The sequence below is a fragment of the Astatotilapia calliptera genome, chromosome 7, assembly GCF_900246225.1.
Source record: "Astatotilapia calliptera chromosome 7, fAstCal1.2, whole genome shotgun sequence".
Lineage (NCBI taxonomy): Eukaryota > Metazoa > Chordata > Actinopteri > Cichliformes > Cichlidae > Astatotilapia > Astatotilapia calliptera.
Window position 1 is genome coordinate 16,234,532 of NC_039308.1, and position 21,425 is coordinate 16,255,956.

A 21,425-nucleotide genomic window follows, 5' to 3' on the forward strand; every position below is an offset into this window, starting at 1 on the left:
CTCTTCAGTCCCTTTCACAGCACGTGACCATTAAACATGCACCCGTCGCGCGTTAAGAACTGTACAGAAATGGTCACAAACATGGAGTCACTGCTAAAGAAACTTAGCTAATTACAGTCTACTACAACACTGGTGACAATATTTTGCAGTATGCTACACTTTTTAGCACATTTACCTCGTGTGTAGCTAGCCACAGAATCTTTTGCAGTCTCTAACTCTCCAGTGCTCCCGCTCACAGCGCTCAGTGTGACACAAACTTGAGTGCATGCGTGCTCTGGCTTACGGCGGCTCTTAAAGGGACAGTATACCCCCAAAACGCGAGGTCTAGTCATCACCATGACAACCCTACAACAGACCTCCGGTAGACAGGCAACCAGTCAAAAACACAATTCCCTCTTTTTAAACCCTTTCCATGCGTAGTATTAGTTCACTTGGCTACATATAGCCTACATCAAGTGTGTCAAACATAAGGCCCAGGGACCAAAATCTGCTCAGCAAAGACTGAAATCTGGCCCACTGGATGATTTTGGAAAGTGTGAAGGAGGGCACACGTTTTGGACTTTTAGGTAAGTTTTACAAGCCAAGCCATCCATACTACACCAGAGTAAATAAGCAATAAATAGACATGGGTTTTTAAAATGTTTACAATAGAAATTTCGTTTATTTTAAAAAAGAGTCCACAGTAAGTTCCTTGAAATTTAGTTGCGAAGACTCGCGAAGACTGCGAAGATTTTTTTCATTTATTACATTAGCATTTCTTTATCATGTAGAAGACACCTGCTGCGAATATTATCAGTCAAATTCAATGACCGCTGAGAAGCGGGTGTAGAAGAACTGAGAAATACAGATGAAATCTCACCTTTCCCCCCCTTAAGATATCTCTGGCATTAAACGCATAATTGAACTTCTTCACACTGACAGAACGTGCAGTCTCGCTGGTTCGACCCACTTAAGATCAAAATGTAAATGTGAGTAAATGTGATCCAGATGTGATTAGCAGCTAATTACAGTTTTATTTCCACAGCAGACCCACCTTCGGTTTCCAAAGGTTTCTAAGGTTCATGTCCCCAGGGGAGGACCAACTTAGTCGTCGGCCTTCCTCCCAGCTCCTGGGTTGCGTCATGCTTGGGGACTTCACTCCAGTGAGGGACCTGCTTTGTGCTTTGTGGAGAGAGAGAGAGAGAGAGAGAGAGAGAGAGAGAGCGGCGTTCCCACCAACAGGACGGGATTCAAAAAAAGGGGGAAAAAAGCACAGCCAGCAGGCAACATCACCTGCAGAGCGAAACAGCGTTGGATTTCCCCGGTGGGAAACAGACATCCGTGTTGTTTTCCTGTATGTCAGAGGCTTACTGCGTGTAGAAGAATTCGCTCAAGTGTCTTTTCGGTGTTTTGTATCAGGAAAAAAAAAGAGGCGCGCAGTTTTGTCCTTCTTGAGGACCCGGGACCTTGTTGACGCTCGGAGCGGGTACGATGGACCGCGTTTCCGCCGGGAATTCGCTCTTGGAGCCGGGCCGTGCGCACACATGGGGACTGTAGCGCTTCCAGCCCGGTTTGTTTAGCGGTTGAACCGTGTTTACTGTGCCGGGAGAGGAGGTCAGGAAAGCCGCGATGCCCACCAGGAACAGGTACAACCTGGTGGATGATGTGGCGGACTCGAGGGTGCCGCTCCACAACGAGGAAGCTTACCAGCACGGGATATATTTCCAAGCAAAGGTGAAGTCCGGAGAGAGCCCGAACCTCCTTAATATGCAGTGTTTTCAGAGTTACATGAGCCTGCTGTGTGCTGCTGGAGCGGCAGGTGCACTGGGCTGAAGTTTGAACACATGGTAGCTTTGCCTGCAGGTCCTCAACCTCACACATTTATTAGTGCACGCATACATCTAAAGTCTAAAATGTTAAAGACGGGACTCGGAGCAGATGTGGGATGACTCAATCGTCTAAAAGCCGATAAAGATAGATGATCATTTTTGATGCTTTGAGTGCATTTGGGAGCTTTTCCCAACTTGCTGAATTATTAAGGTGATCGCGAAGAAACCAGACAGTATTCAGCTTTAATGATTGCTTTTATAGTGGAGATGCAGCTCGTGATTGCTTTCATCATTGGTTGCTTTTTTTTTTTTTTTTAAGATTATTTCCAATAATAGCAGTAATGGTTTGCAATAGATGCGAACAGATAATTAAAACAAAATCTGTTTTCTTAGATGTGGAAGTGATGTTAGATCCCGCTGTTTTTGTCAGATTAACAGTGCAGGACTTCAAAAGTTTCGGTTTCCGTTTATGTGAAACAGGAAAAGAAGCTGAAAATAGCAAATATCTGGCACTTTGCACAAAGTCATATTGATGGACCAATCGCTGTGTGAGTCATAGGCACATGCGTCTTTAACTGTATTCTGAGTCTGTTTGTTGTTCCGTTTGATCAGCAAACCGAAAGGGTTAAAAAAAAGGGAGTGTTTCTGGTCCAAAGTTCATTCACATGGGTGCTTGTATCTTGTATCTCACTGGGCCTGCTCAGCAGCAGGGTGATGTCACTGTTCCTTTCTTTCGCTGAGTGTCCCATAACTCCTCAGCACAAACCTGATATTTACTGTGAATATACAACACTTTTCAGTCAGATAAAAACAGTAAAATATAAAAGATGAATCCCCCCCCCCAAACAAAAACCAAACAAACAAACAAAAAGAAAAATATGCATGATGCATTTCTAAATTCAAACACCATGAGCTGCAGAATGTACACAAGACAATGAGTTATTAAATTTAAAAAAAGGAAAATCCTATTTACCAAGTAAGCAATAAATTAAGGCCAGTGTTGCTGAAGCTCTCAGACAGTTTACTGTAAAATGATAGAGACATCAAAGGCGTCATTGTCCCCAGAGCCCCTTAATTACACAGGCGCGTATTCAAATATATGCAAGCCACAAAGAGCTCATTAAAAAGGCATAGCTTTGCTTTGTTTGGGTTTTTTTTTGTCATACATTAAACACATTTTGTCTTAGAGACACCCTGTTTGACACTTTGCAAAGAAAATCTGTGATTGGCTGTGTTAGCTGATCTGGGGCGAGCAGTACCACATGTTGGAGGCTCGGTGAAGACGGCTTTTTTCTTTTATTGAAGTGAACAGTCTAAGTGATCCCTAATTTTGGTGCCGTTTGATAACACCCCCCCCCCCCCCCCCCCCTACTTGTCTTCGGGAGGCTGTTTATCTTCCAAGGATGAAAATGGAAAAAGAAATTGCACATTTAATCTTGTGAAGGCAGAATGGCTTTGGGAGTAGAAGCACGAGGGATTGGATACACTGATCTCAGTTTGTGGCTAAGGAATATTAATTGTGCAGCTGTTTTCCATGGGACAATACCTGACGCTGATGCTTTGTGTATGTGTGTTTGCGTGTTTATTGCAGTACGTGGGTAGTCTTGACGTGCCCAGGCCCAACAGTCGGATGGAGATCGTGGCAGCCATGAGGAGAATCAGGGTAAGAGCCAAAGACAGTGTCATCCTATGTTTAAGCCTGGAAGCAAAGACACACACACACAGACTCACACACTCATCAGTGTGTGAGTCCAGCGGTGAGTGGGCCTTGATGGAGGACAGAAACTACCTTTACAATAATAGGAGAATCGCACACACAGTAGAAAAAAAAAGAGCATGCTGTTGTCAGAAGGTATTTGTTCCGAGGAGGCAGTGACGCATGTGGTGCCTGGACAGCGTGTCACGGCTTCTGACGTGGGAAAACAATGCAAGGATGAAAAAGTAAAAGGGCTGAGGTGGATTGTGTGGCTCTCTTTGCTGTGTCTCTTTGCCTCTTTGAAAAATGGGGAGGAAGCGTATACATACATGTTGTGACTGCCTTTGAACAAACTCAGCCTGTGTCTTTTGATTTTTGCATTCTGTTGAGCGGATAGTTTTTGGTTTTTTTTCCTCAAATCAGCTTTATAGTATAAGATGATGACCCCCCCCCCCTCTCCGCCCCCCTCCTAGCTATAAAATCATATCATTGTTACTATCATCTTTGCCCCAGAAGGCCGGCGGTTTCATCAGGAAGCTAACACAAAGCGAAATCAGACAGCCAGGCTGGTCCTGTGATCTAAGTGTGACTCACTAGATGTGCTTGGTTCAAACATGACAAAGCTCTTAGCTTTAGCCGAGTGTGTGTGAGCTACTAAAAAGTCATAATGTGTATTTACCCCCCTGAAAAATGCACAAGATTTAAGGACACTCATGCAAGCATCTCTTGGGGGTTCTATGTTTTACCCTTTTCGGGTAAATTTAAAACACTGCAATAGTGTGAACTTCAAATTTGTATAAACATTTGTACAACCGCATTTGTATAAACATAATGCAACCCTACATCTGGAAAAAAGCAGGGTTGCTCTATAAACCTGTGAAAGCTGTTGGGGGGTGACGATAACACACCTCTAAATTTACCACAATTCCAGCAAACCTGTAAATCAATAAAGGTGTAGAGTAAACATGATCATAAGGGTGATACAGCACAGGCTGCAGGTACAGACAAGGAAGGAAGATGCTGCTGGTTGCTACAAGAAAAAGATCATCTTGTACATTTCAAAAATGTACAACACTTGCAACACAGTGAGATCTGTTTACTATGTATTTATGAAGCTCCCATATAAAAATACACAATTTGTCATTAGTGATTATTCATGTTCATGTCTAAGAGTGCGCTCTCATTCGGATGCATACATGTTGGGGTTGTACATATCTGTATATTCACTTCCTTTCAGAGCCAAAGAAAGCTGCTAAAGCTGCAACTATTAGTGTATTTAAAAAAAATATGACGTAATAGGAAATTATTAAAGCTCTGATTTGTGTCAAATAGTCTCCTGATGACTGTAAATATGATAGTGTGGCTGTCAAACAATTTGGTATCATTTTTATAGATTTTTTCATGTGTTCACAACTACATGCATCAACATGCATGGAAGTGTACCCAGGCACAGGGAAAGCATGTAAACTCCCCATAGAGAGTGCCCAGCTGAACATGGGACCCTCATAGTGTGAGGCAACAGTGCTCACCACGTTACCACTGTACCACCCTATTTACCTGATTATTATTCTTTTGCACTTATTTCAATTCATTGCATAGAAAAAAAAGTAATCAAAGATCAAAAATCCATTTTATAGAACAGTCCCACTTCAGCTCTTTTAGAACTTCGCTCTTCTCTGCAGATGGTTGACAGAACAACCATAGAACAAGCCGGAATCACCCACAGACCAATCGTCAAACATAGTTTTGATGCCGCCTCCATCTGACAACAAACACTCTCTGCAGGTAGACAGGCTGTCCACGAGGTTGTCTTTGCACTAGCCCCATTCAGCCGTAAAACACACTTAAGACTGATACACATATTTGTTCCAAAATATGGGCCAATATTTTTTCTTTTAGACTCGTGAAGCATAAACATTTCTCTAGAATTTGTTATGTGTAGTTATTTTTGAGGCCTTGTTAATTCAATTCAATTCAGTTTTATTTATACAGCGCCAAATCACAACAACAGTTGCCTCAACATGCTTTATATTGTAAGGTAGTAATCATACATATGGAAAAACCCAACAATCATATGACCCTCTATGAGCAAGCACCTTGGCGACAGTGGGAAGGAAAAACTCCCTTTTAACAGGAAGAAGCCTCAAGCAGAACCAGGCTCAGGGAGGGGCGGGGCCATTTGCCGCGACCCGTTGGGCTGAGAGAAGGAAACCAGGATAAAAGGTATGCTGTGGAAGAGAGCCAGAGATTAATAACAAATATGATTCAGTGCAGAAAGGTCTATTAACACACAGTGAGTGAGAAAGGTGACTGAAGAAGAAATACTTAGGACAATATAAGAATGCAGTTTAAAAATAATCTTGCTTTATTGTCACAAGACATGGATTATCTGTTTAAACTGCCCAGCTGCTATGTTGCCAGCAGTGGAGAAACTATGCAACATCACCACTTCTTAACTTTAGAAATTTGCATGCAACGGCTGTTATAGATGCCAATACTGATATATTGCCAAATAGCTAATATCGGCCAATATATCAGCCCTAAAGATATATCAGTCGGGCTCTAAGCTATTCCAGCATCCACAACAGTTGTAGAGGAACCGAGTTGTGTGACGTACACATGGTTGCCTACTCACCAGACCTTCTAGAGAAAGCTACCATTTTTAATCAAACTTGTTTCCTTTATGTAGATTTTGTCAGCAAAAACTAAACAGCAACCTAAAAGAATAAAGTCAACACAGATGTGCCAAATACTCCTGGAGTTTATGTTTTAGGTCTGTTTTCCAAGTGAAATGTAATTAGCGTTGTATAGATGTATTTTGAGTAGCCTTCCTTATTTTCACTTCATCCTTTTTTACAAAAGCAAAGAGGCTCGTCTTTGATTTAATGCGCGACCGTTTGGCTGAGGCACTGAGCAGAGACTCCGCGGTGCGAAGCATGATTAAAGAGAGTGAGGAATAAACTGATGGCAGCGGGAGAAAGACTTGGGAGAAGGAAGTCCTGGAATCTAGCAGGGTTGTGCGGTAGCTGGCAGAGCCGTAGTCGTTTCATATCCCTCGGCTAATCTCTTTGGTCTCAGTGGATGTGAGAAAGCAGGCGCAAACATGAGAAGGGAGAGAGGAAGGGCAGACAGCACAGACCATCATCTTTGTATAAACAGTGGATCTGGGTTTGACAGAACGCAGGAGTCGTGCTAGTTTTTGGGTGTTTTTTTTTTTCTTGTTTTTTCACACACCTGCCATTCCCACGGAGAGAAAGTGAATAGACACAATTTTGTATCCTGTGGATCTTTTCAGAGTCGCTTTTTTTGTTAGACGTCCTCCCATTATGGCTGACTGGTCATACTGTGTTGGTTTTGTCTGAATTTGCTTCATTCAGTGTGACCAGTGACATAGAAAGTTTGCGAGTCTGTGTGTGTGTGAGGTTGAGTGCTCTATAATAGTGAGACCTCTTGTATTCTAACAACCTCCACAATCGATTAACGAGGCAGAATAACAAAGGCTGGTGTTGCTGCATCCACACGGAAAGATTTGCGGTCTTCCACGGCTCACTGCCTCAGAAAAAGGGCGTGTGTATGTAATGGAATTTCTTTGGGAGACAAACGTGTGCTATTTACAGGAGGCCACAGACTCTCTACAAAGAAAAACAAGTTTGAGGCTATTCTCTCTCATTTTCCCCCGACCCGCCTCACCCCCCTCTCCACTGCTGTTTTCTTTCCATACCCTCACTCTTCCCCTACCAAAATAGACTGCCTCGATTTAGCCCATCTCTGGCTATCTACTCAGTGCTGACAGGAATAGATTTTAGGCTGAGGGCAGGCTACGCATGCTTCTCTTTGAATTTTGATCGGCCCTAATGGGATTTTAAGCCTCCCGCACGTGTCTTTCAGGATGCATCTTCCTTTCCCAGACCGCCAACAGTCAGGTTTTTACATCCTTTCTTTCTTTCTGCATTTGTCTCTGCGTCTGTCTGGATCATCTCATGAGAAGAGCCCCTGTCTGCCATGCGAGAAGGAAGGATACTTTTTTTTTTCCACGTTCCTGCTGTTTTAGTTTGGCTTCGCTGATTCTGTTAGTCTTCTGAGAGCTTGCAGAACTGTCATGATTGTGTCAGATGCAGATATTGGGCTGTCGAGGGGGATGAACCTGTCACGGGGTACAGCAGAACTTTTTACATGAGTTAGTTTTACTTTGTTGAGTTTTGTTTATCATGCCTATTTTATAGTCAGACATAACTCCGACTGTAGGTAGAACAACTGTTTTGTTTTGGTTTTTGACATGACAGTAGCTGATTGTTGAATAAGTAAATATTGGTGTGTAGTACTGTCATTACTTCTTCCAGTTTCTCCCAGCAGCCCAGGATTTTGTCAACAATTATCAAGCTGCAACTTCAGGGTTTAACAAAAGGACACCCCAAAAACCGCAGTACCTCTAAACACCACGTGAGGCTGGTTTCAAATATGACTCAAATCCTACAGACTTCCATTCAGCTCATTTACACCTTCATAACAAAAGCATGTGCTTAACATAGATACTGCAGGTCCATGGGCACTAACTGAGATCTGTCTATGCTACACCTGCACAAGTCTGAGCCATTTAACTGGAAGTCTACAAGTTTTTTTTGTGTGTGTATTGTACCTTTTTGAAACATTTCCAAGACAATATTATAACAAGCAATATAAACTGATCTGCAGTTGAATGCACAAAAGGACGGTGGCGAAAGTTATCTAGGATGAATTAGCATTTGTTCTAGAATTTGTGATATTTTGTATGATAGCAAGAAAAAGCTAGCTAGTATTTGTCAACTATCAGCTTCGCTCAAATGATTTCTTTGGAGCCCTTTGAAGACACTGATACTTCAACACACCAGAACCAGGAGATCTGGCTATCTTTTATATACAGTCTATGTCAAAAACCATCAAGTCACCAGACAAATTGAAGGAATCTGCAGTCGAAAGCATGTGCGTTTGTTTTTAACCATCTTCTTTAATTCTTCTTGTTCATTCACTCAGTTGTCATACAACATACTGCATCACTGTGATACTGGTCAACTTATTTGGCAGTGGCACAAATCATTTAGAGAATGACTGAAATATTAGTATTCATTTCCTTCCAGTCTGTTTCCATCGTCCATTAATTCTTAAAGGTCAAATTTTGGCAACTAGCCCTAACAACTGTTTTCCCGTGCCTGAAGGCTCCTAAACATACCACTTAGTCATAGCACTTGTGAATGAGTGTGACGTTCATAAATGAGGCATTTCGCTCAAAGCCTCTTGTAGACTCAAAGTTAGATTAAAACACTTCAGATAATCACATAACATGGCCAGGTATGACTGAACTGCAGTCAGGACTCAACATGAACAGTTCCTGAGTTACAGTTTTGCAAAACAGTTACACACCCTGCATGTCCCAGAAAGCCGGGGGAGAAATGAAAGCACAGCTTAATTCCAGGCAGTTGTAGATCTACAGCAAAGTGGGGGTGATTGGTCACCACGTGTGAATGGGGGGGATACTCTGTTTCCAGAGAGGCATGGACAATAATGAGAGGTTATTGTCTTTTTTTTACTTTGTATTCATGCTAGCTTAATGGCAGATGTACAAGAGCATAGTCGGTGACCTATATGTGTAGTGGATTAGACGTGATCTCAGCTTTGAAAGGGTGCACTCATCTTTTGTTTACCCGGGGTGAACAGTGGTACCGTCTTCTTGATTAACAGTAAAAAAGTTACAATTTGTGACCTGCTGCGTTTGAGCCTGGTAACACTAAAAAGTGGCACAGAAGAATTTTAGCTATAGAAAATCTATATTTTGTAAAGTTGATGTCGCCAAGCTTGAGTCACTGTGCAATTAGTCTAGTACCGATACCTTTGTAATGCCACAGTTCTTAGTATTACACGTGCTACTAAATATATTTTAAATCAATCAAATGAACACATTCCAACAAAATTTTTAAATATACTCAAACTGACAGGATGAATGCTATTCTTTTCTGCAGCATCTGGTTATTTTGATGTGACAAGTTGTCTTTATCCTTTGTAAAAGTTGTATTCAGTACTGCAGTTTGCAAAAACTAATAGCAGAATTTTAGGATGCTGAGAAACAAGGCAGAATGTGGAGCAGAGGAGAGAGACTAATTTGTTTCTAAATTGTCACAATCAAACCTTTTTATTCTGAAGGTTATTTGTACCTTTGATCCTCGTCATATGTAACCATCATTCAGAATGAACCAAAGCTGACCCTGATGTGAAGCATTCATCCAGATTTGCTTTGTCTCCTCACAAAATCCACCGATTGTATAATTCAGTGGAATTCGGTTGATTTTGTAGTAAAAATTCAACAGTTTGAAGTGCTCATGAGAGCAGCTTCACTGTAACGTTCACTGGAAATTAATTCACGGAAACTTTATTCCACATTCAAAATATGCAACACAAGTGAGCACTAGCTATTATGTAATATTTGATTTTGTCTGATAGTGTGGTGTATATTCCTGGTGTGTGGGGTAGATAAATATCCTAAAGGGACAGCAAGTCTTTCTTCACATGGTTGGACAGACGGCTAGTAAGTGGTCCCTGTCTCCAGTACCAGCTTCACATGCACAGACACACAAGCTTCTCCTTTCATCATCATCCCTAAGGCTATGCTTTCTTTCAGCGCCACAATTAGTCAAGTCTTATATACTCTGATGTCCCTACACTCACCCGAAGCAACGGAAAAGACATTTCTAAAACCATGAACTCAATCCTGCTGCACAGCCTGAAAGCACAGTTTTCCATAGGCATTCAATGTCCATTAGACTCTGTACCTCAGCACACAGTTCAGGTTTTATTATATTAACCAGTTAAACTCATTTGGAGTGTGTTTTTAGATATAAAATGATTTACATTACGGTGGTATGGTCTCTGAAAGTGTATAGCCAGAACCTGAGCGGTCCTGTAGCCTGCCTATTTCCACTGTTAATGCTGCCACAAAGCCTGCCGTAGCTAATCTCGAGTACAAACACAACTAAAGTCAACGAACCAGCAAGTGGATATGCTTCTGTGTATTGTTGGAACACATATGCCAGGTTCCTGCCAGAAAAGACACCAGTTCTAGGTGGATAGGACAGTACAAATGACCAAATTACCCCCTCTGCTAAAACACTCATTGTGCTGAGATAGACAGAACAGCCAGTCTGCGTATGTGCAACTCTCCAAGGAGAAACGGGGATGAACACCATCTGACAGGTACAGGTTCGTAACATTTGTCTTGTTCTTCACTGACTTTTTAAAATTGTATTTTTTTCATAATGAAAAAATGGTTACCTGCAGTAGCATGGTTCAGTGACATGTGGTGACTGCTGTTGCTGTTTAAGGTTGAGCTCAGTTTAAATACTTTGTACAGTGCTGTGCCCCTGTGTCACACTTACATTTAGATCATCAAACGTATTTTAATATTAGATTTATTAAGGCAAAAAGGCTATTCAAACCTACCTGGCCCTGTATGATAAAGTAATTGTCCCCAAAACCTAACAACTGGTTGTCTCACCCTTGGCAGCAAGGACTGCAATCAAGTCTTTGGGATGACTGGCAATGAGTCTTTCACAACTCTGTAGAGAAAGTTTGGCCCACTCTTTTTCACAGAATTGCTTTAATTCAGCCACATTTGAGTATTTTTAAGGATGAATGGCCTGCTTAAGGTCATGCCAAAGTATCTCAATTGGATTTCCATCCCAGTCTTCACTAGGCAAACAACAGTTTTTAGCAGGAACAATATGCTAATTCAGTGCTGTAGGAATTCAATTTTATGGCGTATTTTCCAATTATGTCCACAAAAGTTTAAATAAGGCAAAACTCAACTACAGTTAAGTTGTCAAATGATTTAAAGGAGCATTGAGAGAAGCAGGATGTGCCAGTCTAACTTGTGGCATTGCCAAGAGTTTAAATATTCATGTAAATGTGTTATTTCAGTCTTATTTAACAAACTAATAAGCATCCCACAAACCTGTTTTTCATCTTCGATGTGGAGGAGAGTACAGTTAAGACTGAGAAGTGTGTAATGAATGTTTTTAAAGATGAGTCAGAAACATTGTAGAAGAAACTGTGAATGTGCTGTTTTCTATACAGGGAGTGCAGAATTAGTAGGCAAGTTGTATTTTTGAGGAATAATTTTATTATTGAACAACAACCATGTTCTCAATGAACCCAAAAAACTCATTAATATCAAAGCTGAATGTTTGTGGAAGTAGTTTTTAGTTTGTTTTTAGTTTTAGCTATTTTAGGGGGATATCTGTGTGTGCAGGTGACTATTACTGTGCATAATTATTAGGCAACTTAACAAAAAACAAATATATACCCATTTCAATTATTTATTTTTACCAGTGAAACCAATATAACATCTCCACATTCACAAATATTTTTTTCCCCTCCTTGTAAATCTCACATTTGATGATGGACCGCAGGTTCTCAATGGGGTTCAGATCAGGTGAACAAGGTGGCCATGTCATTAGTTTTTCTTCTTTTATACCCTTTCTTGCCAGCCACGCTGTGGAGTACTTGGACGCGTGTGATGGAGCATTGTCCTGCATGAAAATCATGTTTTTCTTGAAGGATGCAGACTTCTTCCTGTACCACTGCTTGAAAAAGGTGTCTTCCAGAAACTGGCAGTAGGACTGGGAGTTGAGCTTGACTCCATCCTCAACCCGAAAAGGCCCCACAAGCTCATCTTTGATGATACCAGCCCAAACCAGTACTCCACCTCCACCTTGCTGGCGTCTGAGTCGGACTGGAGCTCTCTGCCCTTTACCAATCCAGCCACGGGCCCATCCGTCTGGCCCATCAAGACTCACTCTCATTTCATCAGTCCATAAAACCTTAGAAAAACCAGTCTTGAGATATTTCTTGGCCCAGTCTTGACGTTTCAGCTTGTGTGTCTTGTTCAGTGGTGGTCGTCTTTCAGCCTTTCTTACGTTGGCCATGTCTCTGAGTATTGCACACCTTGTGCTTTTGGGCACTCCAGTGATGTTGCAGCTCTGAAATATGGCCAAACTGGTGGCAAGTGGCATCTTGGCAGCTGCACGCTTGACTTTTCTCAGTTCATGGGCAGTTATTTTGCGCCTTGGTTTTTCCACACGCTTCTTGCGACCCTGTTGACTATTTTGAATGAAACGCTTGATTGTTCGATGATCACGCTTCAGAAGCTTTGCAATTTTGAGACTGCTGCATCCCTCTGCAAGATATCTCACTGTTTTTGACTTTTCTGAGCCTGTCAAGTCCTTCTTTTGACCCATTTTGCCAAAGGAAAGGACGTTGCCTAATAATTATGCACCTGATATAGGGTGTTGATGTCATTAGACCACACCCCTTCTCATTACAGAGATGCACATCACCTAATATGCTTAATTGGTAGTAGGCTTTCGAGCCTATATAGCTTGGAGTAAGACAACATGCATGAAGAGGATGATGTGGACAAAATACTCATTTGCCTAATAATTCTGCACTCCCTGTATTCAGATTAGCACTCTGTTTTCTATAATGTGCCGGCAGTTTTTAAAGACACACAAGGTTAAAAGTCTTTTTTTCATAATCGCAACAAAAAAGTCTATTTGACCACGTGTCCGTTTGTCATATTACTTAAAATATACGTGCCATCTTTGGAAGTTGTGCTTCTCTGCCTGGGGGCATTCTTCCTTAGCATGAGTAGGCAGATAAAACTGGGCCTATCGTACTTTAGTATCGTTTGTTGGATAATGATTGAGGAAAGTGCTGCAGGCTTTCGAGCTGGCAGGATAGGCTGCCCTACTTCTAAATGTGATTTGGAGTCGCGTGTGCGTTTGTGTGGGTGTGCGCGCCTGCACATTCATTTCACTTCTCTCATCTTCTTCCAAAGTGCTACATATAAAGCCTGAAGGTCTCAATCTTCCATTCCCCCAATTCAGCTCCCCAAGACCCTGATCTTCTTTTTGTTTTACTACCGTATTACTCTCCCTCTCATCATTCCTCTCCTGTCTCAGATGTGCCGTGGTTCAAATATGCACAAAGCAGTTAAGGATTAAGCTCAGGTTGATGCAAACGTACCTCCATCAGTTAGTTACACATTACTCTTGCTCCTTTAACAGCTTCCTACTGCTTACTTGGGATGTCTTGATACCTTTAATGTAGCAAATTTATGATTTCCATATTTGGAGACACAGCTAAAGCATGGCTAATTTCCAGTTTGAATTGAACTCATCAACTCAGGTGAACCAACACTCCTCCTGACATGAATGTGGTTCAGTGTTCTCATCAGTCAGTCAAGCAATAAATTATTTCCTTCCTTCCTTATCTCATCTCACCTCATCTTAGTCACCATCTCTTTCCTTCCCAAAGCTGAGCTCTTTTAACCTTTGTCTGTGACAGTGATATTTAACTTGTATTTATATGGATTTATAGGACTTGCTTGCAATTAGGGCTGGGCCATATCATACCGTTCGATATAATGTTGGGCAATGATAAGAAAATGAAATATTGCGATAGAATATGGGTAAAATGCGCATGCGTAGTGCCTTTGTTTTCATATGCACATGGTGGAAAAAGCACGGCGGCGACGGAGAATGAGAAGGGCGAAAGCGGATCGTTGAATGAAGAGGATGAACCAGAATTGGTTTGTAAAAATGGTGCAACTTCAGTGGTGTGGAACTGGTTTGGCTTTCGTCCGTCAGATACACAACAAAGCACAATTTTTGGTAGACCATGCAAGCAGGAAATACGGCACACTTAAAATCAATCCTTTGATTTTCTGAAAAATTGACAGTGCCCCTTATAATCCGGTGTGCCTTATGTAGGAATTCTGGCTGTGCTTACTGACCTCGAATCGATTTTATGTGGTACACGACGCTCAAAAATCTGTCAAAAAATTTTTTAGTACAATACTACGAAGCCGCACCGCTTGATGGATTTTCGGAGCATTACAGTTATCGTAGTCAGGAGCCTCGCAGAGTGATACGTACTGTGCTTCAACATAATACTGCCTTATTGTGTGCGTATAACCTCTTAAGTTTTGTGGATATTATACATGGTTATGCTGAGGATATGTCGACCAATTTCCACTGGAAATGCCTTTTGGTTAAACTGTCAGCAAGGAATTTGCATTTGCACTGTTAAATTTTTAGCTTTGATGCACATAAAAAACAGCTGCTTTAAGTGAAAATACATTGATGGGTTTTTTTGCACTAATAAAGTTGTGGAGTTGTAAAGTATTTTGTCTTGCATCAGTTATATCGTCAGTGATATCGTTGTTGCAAATTTTCATATGTATATCGTGATAAATATTTTTGGCCATATTGCCCTGCCCTACTTGCAATTAATATATACCTTGTTTTAAGTTGCATGTAAACCTGTTATGCAAATCTAATTGAATTAAAAGCTGTGCATTTTCAAAAGGCAGTCCCACATTTATGTGTATTATGGACTGATACATAGAAAGCACATTCGAGTGTTTAATTGAAGTAAAAGGCACCTTGTTTTTAGCCTCATTCACCCAATCACAAAGCACTTTATTCTGTGTTTGTCTAACATTCACTCACACACTCACATGGGTGGAAACTTAGGGTTCAACATCTTTCCCAAGGATAATTCACATGTAAACATGTAGACCGGAGCTAGGGATTAAAATAGCAACCTTCCAATGACTAGATGACCCACCACGGCTGCTCCACGGTATAATGAGCTCTAGTAGATGTTTCTTCTTTGTGGACAGGCTGTGATCACCTGACCAGTGATACTGGGACTCTGAGGCTTACTGCTCTTTGTGGATATATGAGCAGATCTTACATGAGCTATCACGACTGCTTTCCAGACCCTAGCCAGTATAAAGTTAGTATAAAGGTGGAATTTGCACATTACACTACAAAGTGTTATCATCTTAAATTGAAATCTATAAATTCTGAGCTAACCTGACACTGATGATGGACACCGCAACCAGTAGTTGTAAGATATTCCACGCCTTAAACTTAACCACCTTATTGCAAATGCACTCCTTTGTCCATTGTAGCCTTGGAATAACACACAAATATTATGTTTGTTATTATTTAAACAACAATTCATTAATATTAGATAAAACTATAAATTTCCAGTATCATGTCACTTGCTGAGCAATACTATTTACCTTTGAAAATGTAATAATCATGTGAATGTAATATTATGTGTATGGCGATATTTGTTCAGCTGTTTGAAATAACCTGCCCATTGAAAAAGTGTAACAAGCTAGGTTCTGAACGTAGCTTTATTGACATCTGGATCCACGTACTCAGGATTGATGTAAAGAGGATAAAGCATGTGAGTGTGTGCAGGCAAGACGTTGTGGTGCCACTGCTTTCTGATTTGAATGTATGCTTGGCATCAGCTGGTAGAATCAGCCTGCAGCACAAGAGAAGTTATAAAATGATGTATAAAACTGCCAATCAGATTTAATAACTTAATAACTGAAGGTGCCAGATTGACATTACTTATTGTTCCCACTCATTTGTACCTCTGACGGCACCCACAAGCCAGTGAATGCGATCAAACTAAAAGCAATCTAGCATAATTCTCCAGTTACTGTATCGCACATTGGCAGAGCCAATGATGTTCAGTGGGAGATTTTGTATTAACATAGATATCTTTGAGGCCACAACCTAACATATAATATATATGTTAAGTTGTTGCAAACATATATCAAATTGTTCAAATACTTTGTAGCACCAAACATGTTCACTTCAAGTAAGACGTTTGTTTGGCATAAGGTGAGCACAACGTTCCTTTTTAACATTATTAATTATCTTGCTCTCTTCGACAGTGCATCTTTTATCCTCTCTCTTTCCCCTCGCCTCCAATCGGTCGCAGCAGATGGCTGCCCCTTCCTGAGCCTCCAGCTGGTTTTGCTACAGGTTTCGTCCTGTTAAAAGGGAGTTTTTCATTCCTACTGTCACCAAGTGCTTGCTCATAGGGAGGTCATGTGATTGTTGGGGTTTCCTCTTTGTTATCGTAGGACATTTACCTTACAATAGAAAGCGGCTTGACATGACTGCTGTTGTGATTTGGCGCTATGTAAATAAAATTGAGTTCAGTTTAGTTTGTCCTTTACTCGCAAATTTGTGAACTCACCTAAATTTGATGTCTGTGGCACCAACGGATGTTTAGTAGGGAAGCTAGAGCTCTTCTTTCTTTTAAACAGAAACGTCGTTGTCACTGGATCATTGAACAGTTCACAAACTAGACAAAGCTTGATTATAAACATAATCTGCCCAGCTTTGATGCATACTCTATTACATACAGTGCTGAGAGTGTTTTAAACAATAGTCTAAGTCAGTCTACTGGATGATCTCACCATTTGTGAACTGTGAGTTTATCCAGTTTATCATGTCAACATGTATTATCCACAGTAGCTGCTAATACCACTCTGTGATTGGCCAATACAGGCTCATACTTGTCTATTAACAATATCTTTGTCTTACAAAGAACCGTGTTCCTGCAGCATAAGCAGTATAGGTTAAAATACAGATAAAATAAAAACTGTTGTATTTTTAGTGGACTGACTGAAGACAAAAACATCAAGGCTTTCATGTTTTGTGATTTCCTTTACAGATTTTATGTAACAAACTGCTGCAGTGAAAGTTGGAGAAACTGTTTGCTGCCTTCATTGTTATCTTCACAAGCATCAAGCCATCAGGGCAGAAGAACTGAATGAATAATGAGGGAAGAGACAGCCCACAAGCTGTATAATGATATGCACTGGAGGCTTTAGCTTATTTTGGGAGCAGAATCTCAATTTCCTAAACTCTGAACTCTTTCATGTTTTCTTGTGCTTCCTTTGAATAATTTGATCCCAGCTGAATTTCTGTGTAATCTTTGACTGGTCTGGTTTCTCACTTTCTCTGCCTGTCTTTGGTGGCTTTTGATAAAGCCTAAGCTCCTTAGATCTTGTTCTTTTTTCATGTCTATTTGTCTCTATTTCCTGTCACCATCACCTAGATTAGGTACATCAGACAAGTGCAGGAACATGTTGTAGCTTTCCAGAATGATCCTGACTCCATTATACCAGCAAGCAATTTCATTCTGCTGACCATCTGTAAAAGAACTTTGGACACAGTCATATCAAATGTCAGTCATATCACCAACCTGTGTCTCTGTTGAAGAGCCAGCTATTTGTGAAAATCTAATGAGATGCCCACAGCAGCCATTGGGGAGCACTTGTGCCCAAACTGAAAAATCCCATGAGTAGATTGCCATGAAACTTGTCTCCAGAGAATAAATCCTTTACTTCTAGTGCCTCATTAAGCCCAATAAACTTTATATGGAATGCGTCTGCAGTTACTGATTGTCTTTAAAAAACTAGCACAAACATGAATTCACCCAGAAGGCCATCAGTCAGTAATTTACTTCATTTAGCACCATGATCAGATACAAGTGCAATTTTTCCTTTATGGTGGTTGCTCCATCACGTCCCCCAAAGAGCCAATTAGAGCCAATCATTTTTATGCATTCATGCACAAGAACGGTAGAGGGTCTGTTCTGTTTTGGGGGATTTCACTGACAAATGTCTAGATGTGGTATTTATGAATACTTTATGAATACTTTATGAATGTTGGCTCTCTTTTCCTATTTTTTGCATAGGGGACTTGCTTCTTTAAGGAGCTAAACTAAACTAATATTGCCCCAGATTAGAGCTTGGCAATTGGATATATGAGCTATTTGCAATCAACTGAGTTCATCAGTGTAAGAGTAATGTAGTTCTTCTGAATCTGGTAATGTATGGTTAAGTAATGTAGAATGGAGCGCCAGTGTGGAAATCTCAATTCTTGTCTCTGAACAAGTTATCTCAGCGCTTATGCTAAGCAAGCTAGTTACTTGTAGCTCCTGACTGAGCCTGACTGATATATTGGCAAATATTGGTTATATGCCAATATACTGATATTCGCATATATAATGCTGATAAAAAAAAATAAAGAAGAGAAGTGAAGACGTGGGAGAAACACCCTTCAGCGATTTTATGACAGTTGCATAGTTTGTCCACCAGAGGGGGTTGGAGTCGAGCCAAGGCTGCTGCATTTAGCTTTGCAGCAAAACACCCAAGATTATTTTTTAACTGCACTGTCTAGGGCTACTCGATTATGGCAAAAATGATAATCACGATTATTTTCACTGAAATTGAGATCACGATTATTTGACGATATTTATTTAACCCTTTAAGACCTACTATAGAACCAAGTCCACCAGAGCTTATATTATTTTTTTACATGCTGTAGTGCCATTTGTGGGAGCATTTCAAGTTGCTATACATCAATACAACTGTTATAGCCCATATTTTAATAATATGTATGTATTAAGTCCATAGTAATTACATAAATTGCAAAAAAGTGCAATAAACTACAAAAAAAATTGAAAATCGCTTTTGTTTTGTTTACATATATTTCTACTTGGAGAAATTTAAGAGGTTTATCCCTCAAAACTTTAAATACAATAAAGTTGCAAAAAATAGTTTCCCACCACAGGAAATTTATTTTGAGTGTCTTCATAGTTTTATTTTGGAGATACAGCAATTTTTATATACTGCAGGAAAAACAAAAAACAATCCTATGATGCAAATTTGCAAAGAAAACAGCATGTGCATCATTTCACTGTGGGAAGTGTTACGAACAGCTGATAGGAACGGCAAAGCGTGTTTCTGGAATATTATGTTTTTGTTCCTGCAAGCGCTTTTTATGCAATTTTTGCAAAGCTATATGTGGAACGAAACCGTGACCGAGGACAAGCTGATGGCATCAGATGTAAGTACAACTCCTCCGGTTTCATATGCAAAACAAATTATTGCGCTAGCTTATACGGTTCAGGTTCTACAGGGATTTAACAATAGTTACGCAAAACGGAGCGTGCTGCTCTGACCGGCTTTAAAGGGTTAACAATGACTTTAAAAAAATAATATAAAATAGTGTGCAACACCATTGAAGTTTGTTTTTTTTAAACTCTCTTTTCAACCAACGGCAGTCACTCTCCAAATAACTTCTGCTTAGCTTTCCGAGCTTCCCTCGGGTCCTCTTAATCAGCGGTCTCCAACCTTTTTTGCGCCACGGACCGGTTTATGCCCGACAATATTTTCACGGACCGGCCTTTAAGGTGTCGCGGATAAATGAGGGAGGGGCTAATAATCGGCTCAGTCATTTTTAATGATCGTTGAAAGCCCAGATCGTAATCGTGATTAAAATTCGATTAATTGAGCAGCCCTAGCACTGTCACATTATCTTAGTAATATGCAATTTTTTCAGATTTTTGTGTGTCTAAGAAGAAAAAAAACCTTTTGCTAATATATAAATACAGCTGGGCTCTAAACACCATCATACATCACAGATTGTGAGGTTTTAATGACTGCTGGCTTTTTCATGTTTAAACCCCACCGGTTAAATCCCCCAAATTGGTAATATATTCTTTTACACGACAAACAAGTGTGTATGTGTGTGAGCAGCGTGGGTCCGCTGTAGACTTTCTGGGTAATAAGTGAAAAGGACAGTACAGGAATAGTCCTGGTTATCAGACTGCATACTGCTCATCTCCACTAAGTCCTTTGATTCTGCACAAAAGGCATTCGGTGTATTTGATCTCTTTGATTGCATCCAATCTTCTGCAGTGTATTACTACTGAAGGACCTCAAAGACTCAGGGCCGCGAAATGAAAACACCAAATAAGATACCTGATTAATTTAAAGAAATGAATGCAGGCCAGATTCAGTCTCCTCTTTCTCTGTGACTCCACTCGACCCCTGCCATTTGAGTTTGTAGTTACATTCCAGGTATTGTGGGAATCGTACAATGATTTAAACAGTTCACTTAAATATTATTACATACAGTGTTAACCCTGTCTTGTGGAAGGATGCAGTCAGGTTGGAATGAAATTTGCAGACAGCACTAAGCTGACTGTCATCAATCAATGCCATGTGGTGGCACACTTTGCACTGCCTTCTGTTGTCAGACATGTTGTTGCTGGTGTAGTGGGCTGCATGAGAAGCTGTCTCAGTCATAGATTTAAGCTACTCACGTCTGAGCTTCATGAAAGCTCTCGAACTCTCTTAAAGCCTCCTCAAGGGGACTTTTTGGGGGATGTTTGCATGTAAGGCACAGATGGTGGGCAACCCTGATTCACAGCCCATGTTTGCCTCCCTAAAACAGGGTTAGCATGTGATTAAGCACTGACCTCAAACCTTGCATTGTTCGAGTAAATGGTTCATCACATAGTGTTTCCCCAACACCCAAGATGATTTGTTTTTAGCCCAACAAAGAGACAGCACACAGAGAACAACTACTGAAATGATTAGTATCCATTCATCCATCCATTCTCTTCTGTTTATCCAATTAAGGTTCACAGGGGGTCTGGAGTCTATCCCAGCTGCCATAGGGCGAGAGGTGGGGTCCACCCTGAACAGGTTGCCAGTCTGTTGAAGGGTTTGAAATGAAATGCTTAACAGATTAACAAAAAACTGTTTTACCAGCTATTTTGACAATCAGTTATCAGTTATTCTTAAGATGCTTTATATTGTGAGGTACAGACAATAACAGAGAACACGCCATATGAGCAAGCACTTTCAACTGTGGGAAGGAAAAACTCCCTTTTAACAGGAAGAAGGACTCAGGGACGGGCAGCCAGCAGCCATGAAGGGTTGAGGGGAGACAGGAAAAACTACACACAGTGGAAGAGAGCCAGAGACTAAAAATGACTAATTATTAAATACAAAGTAGTGTGTAAACACACAGATTTCTAGAAGGGGAAATCAGAGCCTTATTCAAAAAAATCTAAAAATATCAAAACATTTTTTCTTCTGGGTCTCAGCTTATTTATTTATTTTTTTCAAAGCAGATGTCAGATATTACATACACAAGTGTTTATTAGTCAGCCTATAGTACCGTACAAGCTCTGTTACAGTATGGATGTAGATCGCTGAT

The 21,425-nt window shown here is 40.6% G+C and overlaps 1 protein-coding gene across 2 annotated transcripts in view; it reads left to right on the plus strand.

Moving 5' to 3' along the window:
* Window positions 1-491: 491 nt before the first annotated feature.
* LOC113025520 (carboxyl-terminal PDZ ligand of neuronal nitric oxide synthase protein) overlaps window positions 492-21,425 on the plus strand; it is a 56,500-nt gene continuing 35,566 nt past the window's right edge. For both annotated transcript variants that reach the window (XR_003272808.1, XM_026173362.1), the window contains exons 1-3: window positions 492-566; window positions 1,025-1,713; window positions 3,400-3,471. Coding sequence is in view for 1 of the 2 variants with exons in the window: in XM_026173362.1 (XP_026029147.1) it covers window positions 1,609-1,713; window positions 3,400-3,471 (177 nt within the window). In the remaining variant the exon portion in view is untranslated. The remainder of the gene's footprint in view (window positions 567-1,024; window positions 1,714-3,399; window positions 3,472-21,425) is intronic.